Source organism: Bombus terrestris, chromosome 5, assembly GCF_910591885.1.
Source record: "Bombus terrestris chromosome 5, iyBomTerr1.2, whole genome shotgun sequence".
Classification (NCBI taxonomy): domain Eukaryota; kingdom Metazoa; phylum Arthropoda; class Insecta; order Hymenoptera; family Apidae; genus Bombus; species Bombus terrestris.
The window spans coordinates 1,747,140-1,760,939 of record NC_063273.1 but is presented as its reverse complement, the minus strand read 5'-3'; the positions used below and the strand labels follow the sequence as shown (position 1 = coordinate 1,760,939).

Sequence of the window (13,800 nt, the reverse complement as noted above, 5' to 3'; positions counted from 1 at the left end):
TATATACCTAATAGCATACACTTGGTTTTTCCATTATAACACAATCGAATTTAATAATTTTTTAATTTTTATCGCAAATTGATGCCTTCAACAATTTATTACAATAACCATTTTTACAATTTTTACACTTTTTATACTTTCTACGCGCTAAAAGTAAATTTACACTTATGTGGTACTAGTTTTTGTCTTAAAACTGTGTTAATTTACGCTAAATGCCATTTTATGACAAAAATAATTATACTACAATAGCGAAACTTATAGCCAAAAGAATGTAATAAAATTTATAAATACACGATTTATATAATATTTCAATTTGTAATAATTACAGTGCATTATTAAATGCACATAAAGTTGATTTTATTTGAAAAGAACGCATCAAATAAAAGTTGTAGAACTAGAAGAGGAGCATATTTTACGTTCATTTAAATTAAAACAGAGAATGATTGATACCTTAAATCGCGAAACAGAATCAGAAAGCGTAAAGTAAATACAATTATTGCAAATCGATGAAATTCCTGACATTTTTTAGAGAGGTACTGAGCAATTCGTTTTCATCCAAACTAAAGCTTTTTTTAAGATTTGGATGCGATTACAAATTCTCCAGACAAAACCATCAACTTGGTATGTGTATTTTCGAGCTATCGCGGGGAGACGCGGTCGCGAGAAAACGCGTCGTAAATTCCCGTTAGGATTGTAATAATCGACACCACGAATAGATCGAACCCCTTATTTCGGTTAGGATAATAGGGGCGGTTGATGTAGTATAACACTGCGATTAACAGGGTTATAAAATTTATATTTCCAACACTTAATACACTAATGAGTTACACCGTTACGTATGATATAAAAAGCGTAGACGAGATTTTGAGATACGACACTCTGATAGATGACGGCTCTCCCGGTGTTGTAATAGAAGTAGCGATTGAACGCTAAGATCTCTAATAAATGTACCCTGGTATGTTACCAACGAAACAATCCAACGCGATCTCAAGATACCCACAGTCGAAGAAGAAATATACAAGTCCAGAAGCAGATATAACGCAAGAGTCAACAACCACCACAACCCATTAGTCACCCAACTACTTGACACGACGGACCAGATCCGCAGACTGAAAAGAAAATACTCTTTAGATTGAATCTTTAGATCCAACTAGAATCAACAATACAAACTATTATAAGCCATGTCATTGTATCACGCCAAATTACAACTGTGCAGTTTCCTGGTTTGTCAAGAAATTAAAAACATAATTTTTGCAACTTTTCCAGAAACTGTTTAACGCACGAAAAAAAGTAATAGAACATAAAAGATTTTCCTTCTCTAGATCTACAAGTTTCGTCTGACGCACTTTTTGACATAATCAATGACTTAGACAATAATGAAATAAAATGGATTTTATGCACATTTTGTTTAAGGGCCCAGAGGCACGCTTCCCGCTTATCCCATTACGTTCAAGTTCTGCACAAATTATTTTATTATTAATTGCAACTATCCCGAGGGTGCCGCTAAAGAAATCTTTAAAAAAATTTCATTAAAAACAAATTAGAGCTTATTGAGTATCGAAAATTTCAAACGGGTCTCTTGAATATGCACTTAAAAGCGAAGAATCCAAATCGGGAACGTAAAAAACGTACTTACGAGCCGAAAGATCCTAAGGTTACCTTTAAAAATGCCTTTGAATATCGGAAATTCCAAATGTAACATCAGAAACGTTAGCAAGACCCGAAAATTCCAAACGTAACTCATGAAAGTATATTTGGAAAATACAAACAAAAATTTGTTTCTATCACCATTATAACATTTTCTATAGTAATTGACAATATTGAAAAACATTCTTCAGTATATATTTATTCAACGTTTTATGATACAACATGCGATACTTTATAGATGCTAACATTACGAAAGAATTTAATGATTTTATAGATTATAGATAACAGTGCACTACACGTAATCGAGTGTCGTTTTACTAATATCTCATAAGGAAATAGTACGATGCTTAAATTTGATATGATAAAATGTCAGTGAATTCATTTTTGTATAAAACAGATATTCTAAAAAGAAAAAAGCAAAAACGAATAAACGTAGCATAGATATTATTTTTAAATTCGCTTTAATTCATTTCATTCTTCTATGTATCATTTAGATTTTTATAGTGAATAATATGATAATCTTATGGATGTGTAGATATCAGTGAGATATTAGAATAGGTTCAAGTTATACTAATATAAATATAAACAGTGAACAGAATGTTCGACTTATGGTAATTTGAATGCAACATCAATGGTATCGTTGCTATTATTGCTGAACTGGTGGAGCCATTGGAAGACTTGAAGCATTCACGTTTGACATGGCTTTACTAGGTCCTAGCAAGACCTGCTTCTGTTGCGTCCGTTGTACTTCTTCCATTTGTACTCGTTCTATCTCAAACAATATAGGTGCAAATAAAATAGCAGATGAGCTGAAGAATACCCATGCTGCTGAACATGAATACACATATAATCCTATAAAACAGCAAAAATGTATCATTTATTTGTAACGTGACATTGAATATCTGAAATTAAGAAATACAGACCTTTCATACAATTGCATAAACAAGTGCCGACATTATATCCCACATTTCGTACTTTTTCTGGGAACATTTCCGTAAGTCCCAATAATCGTTCCGCCAAGCTTTCATCCTAAAAACAAACTCAAAGATACTGCATTTTTCATAGTGAAAATTTAATATGATTAAGCCGCAACACGGAAAACATGATCCATAGGCAACAAAATATTTGGTTAATTCCTGAAGATTAATTATGGTTACTATCCGTAAAAGTAACGACTCGTAATAATGCAAAGTTTCATTTATTTATCACATTAATACGTAATCACTGTATATCAAAATCGAATACCTCTTCGTCATCCTCATCGTCAGGAAGAAGCGATTTCACCTCGGGAGAATGTGCGTCGCTACTACCCATGCCGCTATCCAATTGCTCTACTTCTTCGACTGAAGTCATATAAGAAAATAATTGACGATTGATAAACGAATGAACGATGTACTTTATTTTCACGAATTAAATTTTAAAATTCACCTTCTTCTACTCTGGACATCATAAATTGAGATAAATATTATATGTATGAAAATTCACACCAGTCTAAAGCAGATACAGAATAACACTGATTTTGCTATGGTCGTGGAGATTTCTAAATTGTATTTAGAATGGCGCATGTTCAGATGAATATCTGAAAAAAGTCCCTAGATAATTTTTAGGGTATAAATCTCTATATAGTCCCTGAGAATATATAGATGCATTGTATATTTCTATTTATGCTTTTATAAATATATAATAATATTCAGAAACAGAATTAAATTGAGTAAAAAAGATAATCTAAAATAGGAAGATATAAAAAATTAATTCGTCCTTTCGTTTCTAACTTTCTCTCTCTCTCTCTCTCTCTCTCTCTCTCTTTCTCTTTCTCATTCGTTTCATACACTATTAAATAGAACTGTATGTCATTAGTCATTGCATGGATCTTATCGATAGAAATTCAGTATTTTGTTCGTGTCATGTCACCAACAGTATTTCAATGAACGTATAAACGATGTTCGTATTCTTTAGTATGCAAAGCTAATTTTCTGAAACGATTATACAATTTTTGGAAATATCGATAAATGTAATAGATGTCAACCGTCTTTACATTGGAAGTTCAAGAAATTGTAACATTTTAAAGTATTTTCCATATTCTATTCTTAATAATTGTGCATAATTTTTATTTGTATAATCTTCGACGTTCGTTGTACTTAAACAAAATTTTTGAGTGCTTGAGCGCATGAGATATATTTTTATATCTAAATATTTTTCTGTACGCTTATGTATTACGTGTCTGTTACATATAGATTTACAAGCGTCGAACGTAACGTAAATAGGATTTATAAAATCACGAAAACGTCCTCTCGAACTTGATCAGGATGGCAAACACAGGAGTATTACCCTTTGTACGAGGAGTTGATTTTAGCAGCAACGATTTTAGTGTAAGTAATTATTTCCTTTTAGAAATATAGTTTTCAACTGTTACAATTTTGCATTTTACAGGGTGGCAAATTTCCAGAATCTGTACGGTTAATGACTGGTATACAATGGCTGAAATTGGATGAAACCAACTTGACTGAGATTCCAGAAGAAATGGGCAAATTGTTGAAGCTGGTAAAGCTGTCTGCGTATGGACATTTATTTTTTAAGTGTGCACAAAGTTCAGGATGAAGCTATCATGATCGAGGTTCTTATTGATAGTTTGGTAAAATATAAATAATAAAAATTAAATTTTTCTTTTTTTCCAAAAACAGGAACACCTTTCATTAGTTAAGAACAGACTGGAACGCTTATATGGAGAATTGACGGAACTCTGTTGTCTTCGCACATTGAACATAAGACGTAATAATATTAAATCAAGTGGTATTCCAGCAGAATTATTTCATCTGGAAGAATTAACCACATTGGATTTGAGTCATAATAATCTAAAGGAAGTACCAGAAGGACTGGAAAGAGCTCGATCTTTGTTAAATCTAAATTTAAGTCACAATCAGTGAGTGTTACATATACAAATTGTTAGACAGTTGCATGGTCAGTAATGAATAATCCTATTATTGTCTTTTCAGCATTGAAACAATCCCTAATACATTGTTCATTCACCTAACTGATCTGCTATTCTTGGATCTTAGCAATAATAAGTTGGAAACGCTACCACCACAAACTCGTCGCTTAGCAAATTTACAAACTTTAAACCTGAATCATAATCCATTAGGACACTTTCAATTAAGGTATAGTAAATGAGATCAATATGACAAACCATTGTTGAGTTTTCAAATACGATATTGTTTATTCTTTTTTCACTCAGACAATTGCCATCCTTGATGAATTTAATGGCCCTACAGATGTGCGACACGCAAAGGACATTAAACAATATTCCATCAAGTTTGGAGACCTTGACAAATCTGCAAGAACTTGATTTATCTCAAAACAACTTACCCCGGGTACCAGATGCACTTTATTCTCTGTTGAATTTACGTCGCCTGAATTTAAGTGATAATCAAATAACAGAATTGTCAACAGCAATCGGTAGGTTTATTTATCGCGACATCAATTCTATAATTATTGCATATCTCTTGCCAATGTGCGCACGATGAACGTATCGCAACATTTTTATTTCAGAACTTTGGACAAAATTGGAAACATTAAATATATGTCGTAATAAATTGTCCGCGATACCTGCCTCTCTGTGTAAAATCGTTACTCTCAGGAGATTATATTTGAACGACAATCAGTTAGATTTCGAAGGTATTCCTTCAGGCATTGGCAAACTATCTTCGTTGCAAGTATTTTCAGCAGCTAATAATCGTTTAGAAATGATACCCGAAGGTTTATGCAGGTACACCGATTAACTTTCCTTTTCAAATGCTTCTTTGAAATAAATTAATGTAATAAGTACTTCTCATAAGTACCACGAGCATCATAAATGCACGTATTCCTTCCTCAGGTGTGGATCGTTAAAGAAATTAATATTATCGTCTAATCGGTTGATTACCGTACCAGATGCTATTCATCTTCTTACCGATTTAGAACAACTTGATCTGAGAGATAATCCGAATTTAGTAATGCCGCCAAAACCAATGGAAGTACAAAAAGGTTCCGGCATTGAGTTTTATAACATCGATTTTTCCCTACAACATCAATTGCGGCTTGCTGGCGCTAATGTACCTACGCCTATTCAAACTGCTGGTAAGTCTGTTCTTACTCACAATATACTATATGTACACCAGATCGTGATTTACACTGAGCAATCATAAGTAATTAATTATAAGCGATATTAAACTTATATATTCAATTATTTTGATCATGAATGATCATACTATGAGCACTGTTTAATTTCTCATAATCGTATCTAACAGTTTATTTCTTATATTTCAGGTAGCAAGGATCCAATAGCTCGCAAAATGAGACTGAGAAGAAGACGAGACCAAGAGGAAGCTGATCAAGATCAGGCCAAGATATTGAAGGTATATTACGAAAATAAACGAAAAAGGCAAGGAATTTGAATCGATTAATTTTCTCTTTCTTCTTTAGGGTATGAAAGATATAGCAAAGGAGAAAAATAAAGACAAAGAATGCGAAGAATCAAAAGCAGAATCGTTGAAGTAGGTGGAAAATATGCATTACAAGAATTCGTTTTTATGCATTATAAGAGATCGATTAATTATTCGGCAATTTCGGGTTTCTTGTCTTTTTTATCTTACTTTCGCTTTCAAGACCCAAACGATGGGATGAAACTTTGGAAAAACCACCACTGGATTATTCCGAATTTTTCGATGAAGATGCTGGTCAGGTTCCTGGTTTATCTGTCTGGGAAATAGAGAATTTTTTGCCTAATGAAATAGAAGAAGTGGCACATGGAAAGTTCTATGAAGGCGATTGCTACATTGTTTTAAAGACTGAGATAGATGAAGCTGGATCTTTAGTTTGGGCCATTTATTTCTGGATAGGGGAGAAAGCTACAGTGAGTATATAATAATATGTATAATGTATGTTTGAAATAATCGATCGGTATACGATATAGCAACGTGCAAGGAACAGTTCTTGAAAATGTGTCACATTTTTCAAATCGACGTATAACACTTTATAGTTGGATAAAAGAGCTTGTGCTGCAATTCACGCAGTAAATCTACGTAATTATCTGGGCGCGCAATGTCGTACAATCAGAGAAGAACAAGGCGAAGAATCGGATGAATTTCTAATGTTGTTCGAGTCTGGCATTACATATATCGAAGGTGGTCGTACCTCGTCCGGTTTCTATACAGTCGAAGATACGGTTTGTATTGTTGAATTTGAATTTACATTATTTACCTTACTTTTCTAACTATATCTTACCATATGTTTTTACCTTGCCATATTATTGTTCAACGTGTTTGCTTTCGATTCGGTTGGCGCATACCAGCCATCGATAACACGATTGTATAGGGTTCATGCTGCCGGTGCTTCCATCCATTTAGAACCAGTCCCTGTTCGTTGTGATTCCTTGGATCCGGGTTTCGTATTCGTCTTAGATACTGGCAACAAGATCTTCATATGGTACGGTAAAAAAGCGAAGAGTACACTGAAGTCAAAAGCGAGATTAATGGCTGAGAAGATCAATAAAAATGAAAGAAAGAATAAAGCAGAGATCATGACAGAAATTATGAATACAGAGTCGGATGATTTTTTAACATGTTTAAACGTCAAAGATATTTCGCACCTGCCACCGATTGCCGTAAGTTGTTTGAGTTGAATTGTTTTTAAGGCATGGCTACGCGCCTAGAAATCTACCTCGCAAACGCTACGTGATCTTATTTACAGCCAGACTAATCTATTGTTTTAATGTTTCTCATTATAGGAACATGTGGATGCAAATTTTGTACCACTTGCACCACGTCTGTATCAAGTACAACTTGGTATGGGATATTTGGAATTGCCACAAGTCGAAGTACCTCATGGGAAACTAACCAACACGCTTTTAAACAATCGCAATGTTTATATATTGGATTGTCATGTAGATGTTTACGTTTGGTACATACTGAAAACTTCTAATATATCAAAATATTGAACAGTATGAACTCACCAATGTGCATGCTTCAATTGCTATATGTTTGTGTGTGTGTATAGGTTTGGTAAAAAATCTACAAGACTAGTACGAGCAGCGGCTGTTAAACTTTCTCAAGAATTATTTAACATGATAGAACGACCAGAATACGCAATGGTAACCAGGTTACAAGAGGGAACTGAGTCGCAGGTACAAAATTGATGAACTTGAGATAGGAATACGGAAGATTTGGTTGACTGTATTGAGAGAAAGCGAGAGAAAAGTGTGAGGAAGAGGGAAAGAGAGAGAAAGTTTATAACAATATCTTTCTTTTCTCTAATTAGATCTTCAAATGCAAATTTTCTGGATGGGATGAAGTTATAGCAGTTGACTTTACTAGAACTGCCGAATCAGTCGCCAAAACTGGGGCAGACCTTACTAAATGGGCGAAGCAACAAGAAACGAAGGTACGCGAAATAAAAAAATGAAGACTATAAACGATTCGCAAAATAACGCGAGCTCCGTCCCCTTACCCGTTCTCCTACCAAAACCAGTGAAATAATTTTGTTTCGGCAGGCGGATTTAGCCGCACTTTTCATGCCTAGACAACCGCCTATGTCATTTACGGAAGCTCAACAACTGATGTCGGAATGGAACGATGATTTAGAGGGAATGGAAGCGTTGGTTTTAGAAGGAAAAAAGTTTGTACGATTACCGGAAGAAGAATTAGGTCATTTTTATAGTGGTGATTGTTACGTATTTTTATGTCGTTACTGGATGGTACGTAATAATTTGTGCATTCTTTAAATCGACTTTGAGCAGACCTTTATTTTATCATTGATGATACGTTTTCCCATTTTAGCCATTAGATACAACAGAAAATGAAGATGGCGATGAGCAATTCGAAGAGGATTATCAGTGTACCGTATATTTCTGGCAAGGGCGAGATGCGGGAAATATGGGATGGCTGACATTTACATTTAGGTGCGCGAGGAAAATCGTCTTTTTAATTATTATTAATTACACACAAATAATTACTATTGCAATTGAAAAGACAAAATGATTTGAACATATGAATAATACTGATAAAGTATTAATGAAAGGTATTTGCCTCCAGTTTACAGAAAAAGTTTAAATCTTTATTTGGTGAGAATTTGGAAGTAGTTAGAACTCATCAACAACAAGAAAATTTAAAGTTCTTGGCATATTTCAAACGAAAATTTATTGTTCATCATGGCAAGCGTAAACAGCCTAAAGCTTCTGGTAGTAACAAGGTTGAATTCTATCACTTAAGAAGTAATGGAAGTGCATTATGTACCAGGCTGATACAAATACCAGCTGATTCTACGTTATTGAACTCTTCATTTTGGTAAGATTGTTAAAATAAAGGCTTTTTCTGTCTTTCTTCTTTTTCTTTTTGAAAAAATTACTTCATCTTTATTGCTTTACTTTACCAATATTTAAATCTAATCATATACATGCCGTTATTCCACAGCTACATATTAAACGTACCGTTCAATAACGACGATGAAACGGGAATAGTATACGCCTGGATTGGTTCTAAAGCAGACATCGAGGAAGCTCGTTTGATTCAAGAAATCGCCGAAGAAATGTTTAATAACGTACGTTTATCATTTACTGTACCATGTCTGTTTCAACTAGTAAATGTATAATCTGATTTGTATTATCAAATGAAATTGACAGCCATGGATAAGTTTACAAGTTTTAAACGAAGGTGAAGAACCAGATAACTTTTTTTGGGTAGCTCTTGGTGGAAGAAAGCCATATGACATCGATGCAGAATACATGAATTATACGAGACTGTTCAGATGCTCGAATGAAAAGGGATATTTCACGATCAGCGAGAAATGCACCGATTTTTGTCAAGTATACGATAAATTTACTAACTTACGTTTGTGTTAGTGAGAGCGAAGTTATATATGTATATAATATATATAATAGATTTATAATCAATTAATACTGTTCCAGGATGATTTAGCAGATGACGATATTATGATACTTGATAATGGCGAACAAGTATTTTTATGGTTAGGCAGTCGATGTTCAGAGGTAGAAATTAAATTGGCATATAAATCTGCTCAGGTAAAAATGGATTGAATGAATTGTAAAAATATCCGATTTGTAAAATTCCTAAATAAAGATAAATAATTTAATTACAATAATTTTTAGGTATACATCCAACATTTACGAGTAAAACAGCCAGACAGGCCACGTAAATTGTATTTAACAGCGAAAGGAAAAGAATCTCGAAGATTCACCAAGTGTTTCCATGGCTGGAGTTCACACAAAAGACCACCTCAATAAAATATTCAATAATATGTTCCTGCTCTTATTATCCCAATAACGTTTATCAACGAACCAAATTTCGAAACGAAATTAACGAATATCGATGAAGTACTGATGATGCAAATTTAATAGGTTGTTATAAACACAAAAAGTAACTTTCTAATGTTAAGGAATATTGTAATGTTTGAAACCATTAAATATACCCAGAGCTTGTTTCTTTGCATTGTGTTTATTTTGCAATCCATTGAAACAATATTTACAAAATATCTGTATGTCTGTACACCTAGGTATATACATTTCCTATATGCATTTTAAAGGAATATATTTAGACATACATGTAGGTATGTATAAAATAAGTTTGCCTTCCAGCAAAAATTCATAATAAACAATACATTACTTGAATCGTGCAAGTAAAAATCTAAGAAGAAAATTGAAAGCACCATGTATATTTGATTTACTGTGATATTTATATATGTAAAACATGTGCTGCTGTCAGACATGTTACATCATCTTATATCTTTCCATATCTCATTGTCATAGATCTTGAAACAGAAAACAATGTATAGACATGGAAGAAGTCTATTTTCCTCACAAGCAAAGATTAAACGATAACACTGAATGAAACATGATTATGGAGGAACAATAAGAAACTTGTTTATGCAAAGTACGTTTTAGGGACACATGCAAAAGTTTGGACCGAGGCTCGATATGAAGAACATAAGATGTAGAAGTTTGATAAGAATAACTTAAATCTTTGCCTTAATTAATTTGCATACCGAAAGTAAATTAATCATCGTCGTCGTCATCATCCGAAGGTATGAACAATTCTTTCTCTTCTAGAAAGTTAGCCATCATTTTACTTAAAGTAGCTCCTATGACTAGACCTGTCATAACACTGCAGATAACACCCAAAAAACCGAAAGGTGTTCTTTTTGGTTCTGGTAGAATAGCACCTGAAGGTGTTGTTGTTCTTGATCGAAAATGTAATTTCATTTTTCCATTTATTTTCCTTAAATCGTTGACAATTTGTAATGCAACAAATGTACGTTGCAATGCCATTCTTCTATTTTACTGATACTAGCACTGATATAAGCACTGAAAATAGAAGAAGTGTACTGTCAAATAATGTACTGAAGATAGTGGTCAAGTGTGTGAAACGTTAATATGAAAAATAACATGATAATAATAGTAATAAAAAATAACGTAGACGCGATTATTAAACAGACTACAAATAGAACATATAATTGAAAAACGTGTTCATACCATAGACATATGAAGATAGAGTGCGTGAGCGATTTGAAAAAATGATATAGGAAAAGAAAGAAAACTACACAGAAGCCTCTTTTTGCGATGTTAGTGTGCATGCAAGACAAGGACAGAAGAGGCTTTATGGAGCATCCTCTTTTTCCCATATCGTATCTACTTACACAGTATATCTGAGTTATGATTTTGGAGGCAGCATAAATTGCAGTATTAATACATAGATAGGAATGAAATGTATAGTCGGTCCAACGAGACGAGGCAGTAACCGTAAAGATAATTTTAAAACTCGAGTTTCATTAGTCGGCACCCAATAGTTGTAGCCGTACCAATTAACTTTTGTTTACGATTACTGCCTCGTTCTGTTAGGCAGACTATAAATTAACCTCTTCGGTATACTAGCTCGCGATAATGATTAAAAAGCTCTTAAGGATATGTATACACACACTATATTTTGATTAGATGTGTGTCTCGATCACGTTTGATTAAATATCGATACAAATGAATATTTATAACACAATCGCTATTGTAAGCAGCACATAGTTTAATGAGCAATTAAACGATCACTTCGATGTTATCATTACGTCCGCGCACAAACATCGCGCATACGAATAATATTAGCTCTGAGGATATAGAATCTGACGTCACTTTTGTTAAAATAATAGGGATAAATGTAAAATACCCTACACGTACAGTATAGCTTTTATACATATAGAGCGATAACGTAAACATCTATACTTACCTACTCATGGCTATGTAGTTACTTTGATAGTTTTGCACGTTGTTGCTTATTACATTGGGCAATCGTTAAGACATAAATCATCAACAACAAACGTTTACGATTTTTTCTTTCTTGTTCATTTTCCTATACCGGTCATTTGAACAAAACATTAATTTTTATTAAACGATATCGTGCAAATAATTCAGGAAGACGTGACAAAAATGTTACATGTGATTGGATTAGGTCTTGGTGATTCGACAGATGTAACTGTAAAGGGTCTCGAAATTATACGAATGTGCGATCGTGTCTATTTAGAGTCGTACACGTCAATTTTGTCTACCAGCTTAAAAGATTTGGTAGGTAGATTAAAGTCAAGGGTAGCTCTGGTTCCTTGATTAATTGAATGTTTAACATAAATAATGATAATAGGAGACCAACGATTGCATATTTCAACAAATTAGGAACGATTTTACGGATGTTCGATACTGGAGGCAGACAGAGAATTAGTTGAGAGTAATGCGGATGAAATATTGCCAAAGGATGAGAAGGAAAATGTTGCTTTCTTGGTGGTAGGTGATCCGTTTGGTGCCACTACACATTCGGACCTAATACTACGAGCTCGGGAGAAAGGCATAAAGGCAAATAAGAGAAATATTAGAAAAATTTGTTTAATAAAACGAATTTTATTAATCGATATTAAAAGTTTTTATTATTCCATGATTCAGGTAAAGATTGTTCACAATTCCTCTATTTTGACAGCAATTGGATGCTGTGGTTTGCAATTATATCGTTTTGGAGAAACTGTTTCTATCCCTTATTGGAACAATGATTGGCAACCAAATAGTTTTTATGAGAAAATTATCTCAAATAGGCAGAGAGATCTACATACATTGTGCTTATTAGACATTAAAATAAAGGAGCCTACGATAGAGAGTATTACTAAAAAGAAAAAAGAATATATGCCGTCTCAGTTTATGAGTGTCTCAGAAGCTGCTACTCAATTATTAAAAGTCATAGAAGAAAAAAATGAAGAAACCAAGGAGAGATCAGGTAAGATACTAGAAAAGTATCATTTCTAAATAATCCTGCCTCTAATGAATCCATGGAAAATGAAATTTGTTGTTTTACAGCGTTGCAGGAATCAAGTCTCGTAGTGGGTTTAGCTCGTGTAGGTTGGGACAATCAACGCATCGTTGCTTGTTCTCTTGGAGAAATGGCTTCTATCGACCTAGGCCCTCCTCTCCATTCTTTGATCATTCCTGCTATCAATCTGCATCCTCTTGAATTGGAATTTATTACTCTATATAAGTGTAAATAAAAACGTTTGGCTTTGTTGAAAAAGAAAACAAGCACTATTCGTTGCTTATAGCTCTGTATCAATTTACAACAAAATAATAAAACCGATTAATTACTTAAATTACAGATTTGAAACAGGATGATATTCTTAAGATATATAAAAAAGATAAACGACTCGACTGGTCGGTAGTGAAAGCTACGTTGACCGTTGTTCAAATATTTTATAATATATAAAAACGTGTTGCGCGTGTAATGAAAAATGTTAGGCTACAAATTTAAAAGATCTGACAGAGACAAAGAAATCAAGTGAAAATATACAATGCTATTGGTTATGATGCCCGAACAATTTTACACATACCTATGTAGAAAATAGCTCGCTTAGTGCTAAGGTTATTAAGATATTTATTTATAAAAATTATTTCGATAAAGTTAACACCGATCTTAAAGATAAATTCCCAACTACTTAAATTTGTTAATCGGCATACATAACTGTTCGACGGTTAATTTATGTTAAAGAAAAATAATATTCTGGCAATCTTATAGCCATGGCGATAGAACGTAGAGCATATGTATACGTATTCGATCGATTTCGTGCATGCGTAATAAACAGGTGTACAGAGTT

At 33.4% G+C, this 13,800-nt stretch overlaps 4 protein-coding genes and 1 long non-coding RNA gene across 14 annotated transcripts; 2 read left to right on the top strand and 3 right to left on the bottom strand.

Annotated features, from left to right (window-relative positions):
• Positions 1-1,826: 1,826 nt before the first annotated feature.
• LOC100646379 (mitochondrial import receptor subunit TOM22 homolog) lies at positions 1,827-3,226 on the bottom strand. The gene is made up of 4 exons (XM_003395726.4): positions 3,076-3,226; positions 2,893-2,990; positions 2,571-2,676; positions 1,827-2,499 (listed from the first exon to the last, which is right to left on the bottom strand). The coding sequence occupies exons 1-4, from the start codon at positions 3,095-3,097 to the stop codon at positions 2,294-2,296; spliced, it is 432 nt and encodes a 143-aa protein (XP_003395774.1). The 5' UTR covers positions 3,098-3,226; the 3' UTR covers positions 1,827-2,293.
• Positions 3,227-3,440: 214 nt separating this feature from the next.
• On the top strand, positions 3,441-10,122 carry LOC100646503 (protein flightless-1). 5 transcript variants are annotated; one of them, XR_007224148.1, is made up of 23 exons: positions 3,441-3,588; positions 3,882-4,016; positions 4,078-4,188; positions 4,329-4,567; positions 4,641-4,802; positions 4,880-5,100; positions 5,194-5,410; positions 5,519-5,760; positions 5,950-6,038; positions 6,106-6,176; positions 6,289-6,535; positions 6,662-6,847; positions 6,974-7,285; positions 7,409-7,581; positions 7,678-7,804; positions 7,939-8,061; positions 8,171-8,374; positions 8,457-8,578; positions 8,712-8,963; positions 9,090-9,216; positions 9,299-9,512; positions 9,584-9,697; positions 9,785-9,890. XR_007224148.1 is itself a non-coding variant. In XM_012308906.3 (23 exons), the coding sequence occupies exons 2-23, from the start codon at positions 3,954-3,956 to the stop codon at positions 9,917-9,919; spliced, it is 3,720 nt and encodes a 1,239-aa protein (XP_012164296.1). In that variant the 5' UTR covers positions 3,441-3,588; positions 3,882-3,953; the 3' UTR covers positions 9,920-10,122. The 5 variants fall into 5 exon arrangements, 4 of the variants coding, with proteins under 4 accessions (XP_012164296.1, XP_012164297.1, XP_012164298.1 ...); XM_012308906.3 differs by having other exon boundaries at positions 9,299-9,481; positions 9,785-10,122; XM_012308907.3 differs by having other exon boundaries at positions 3,573-3,714; positions 9,299-9,481; positions 9,785-10,122.
• Positions 6,493-11,780, bottom strand: LOC100646704 (essential MCU regulator, mitochondrial). 5 transcript variants are annotated; one of them, XR_002307723.2, is made up of 4 exons: positions 11,329-11,780; positions 10,678-10,996; positions 6,907-7,132; positions 6,493-6,828 (listed from the first exon to the last, which is right to left on the bottom strand). XR_002307723.2 is itself a non-coding variant. In XM_020863251.2 (3 exons), exon 2 carries the CDS (start codon positions 10,958-10,960, stop codon positions 10,688-10,690), a length of 273 nt encoding a protein of 90 aa, XP_020718910.1. In that variant the 5' UTR covers positions 10,961-10,996; positions 11,329-11,778; the 3' UTR covers positions 10,112-10,443; positions 10,678-10,687. The 5 variants fall into 5 exon arrangements, 3 of the variants coding, with proteins under 3 accessions (XP_020718910.1, XP_003395777.1, XP_012164302.1); XR_002307724.2 differs by having other exon boundaries at positions 6,920-7,132; XM_020863251.2 differs by lacking the exons at positions 6,493-6,828; positions 6,907-7,132 and adding an exon at positions 10,112-10,443 and having other exon boundaries at positions 11,329-11,778.
• Positions 11,781-11,860: 80 nt separating this feature from the next.
• On the top strand, positions 11,861-13,299 carry LOC100646946 (diphthine methyl ester synthase). Of its 2 annotated transcripts, none has more exons than XM_048406065.1 (4): positions 11,861-12,238; positions 12,344-12,451; positions 12,608-12,932; positions 13,013-13,299. In XM_048406065.1, exons 1-4 carry the CDS (start codon positions 12,104-12,106, stop codon positions 13,198-13,200), a joined length of 756 nt encoding a protein of 251 aa, XP_048262022.1. In that variant the 5' UTR covers positions 11,861-12,103; the 3' UTR covers positions 13,201-13,299. The 2 variants fall into 2 exon arrangements, with proteins under 2 accessions (XP_048262022.1, XP_003395779.1); XM_003395731.4 differs by having other exon boundaries at positions 11,873-12,238; positions 12,344-12,520.
• Positions 12,546-13,676, bottom strand: LOC125385146. Its single transcript, XR_007224154.1, has 2 exons — positions 13,537-13,676; positions 12,546-13,182 (listed from the first exon to the last, which is right to left on the bottom strand). It is a non-coding gene; the product is annotated as an uncharacterized LOC125385146 (long non-coding RNA).
• Positions 13,677-13,800: the final 124 nt, after the last annotated feature.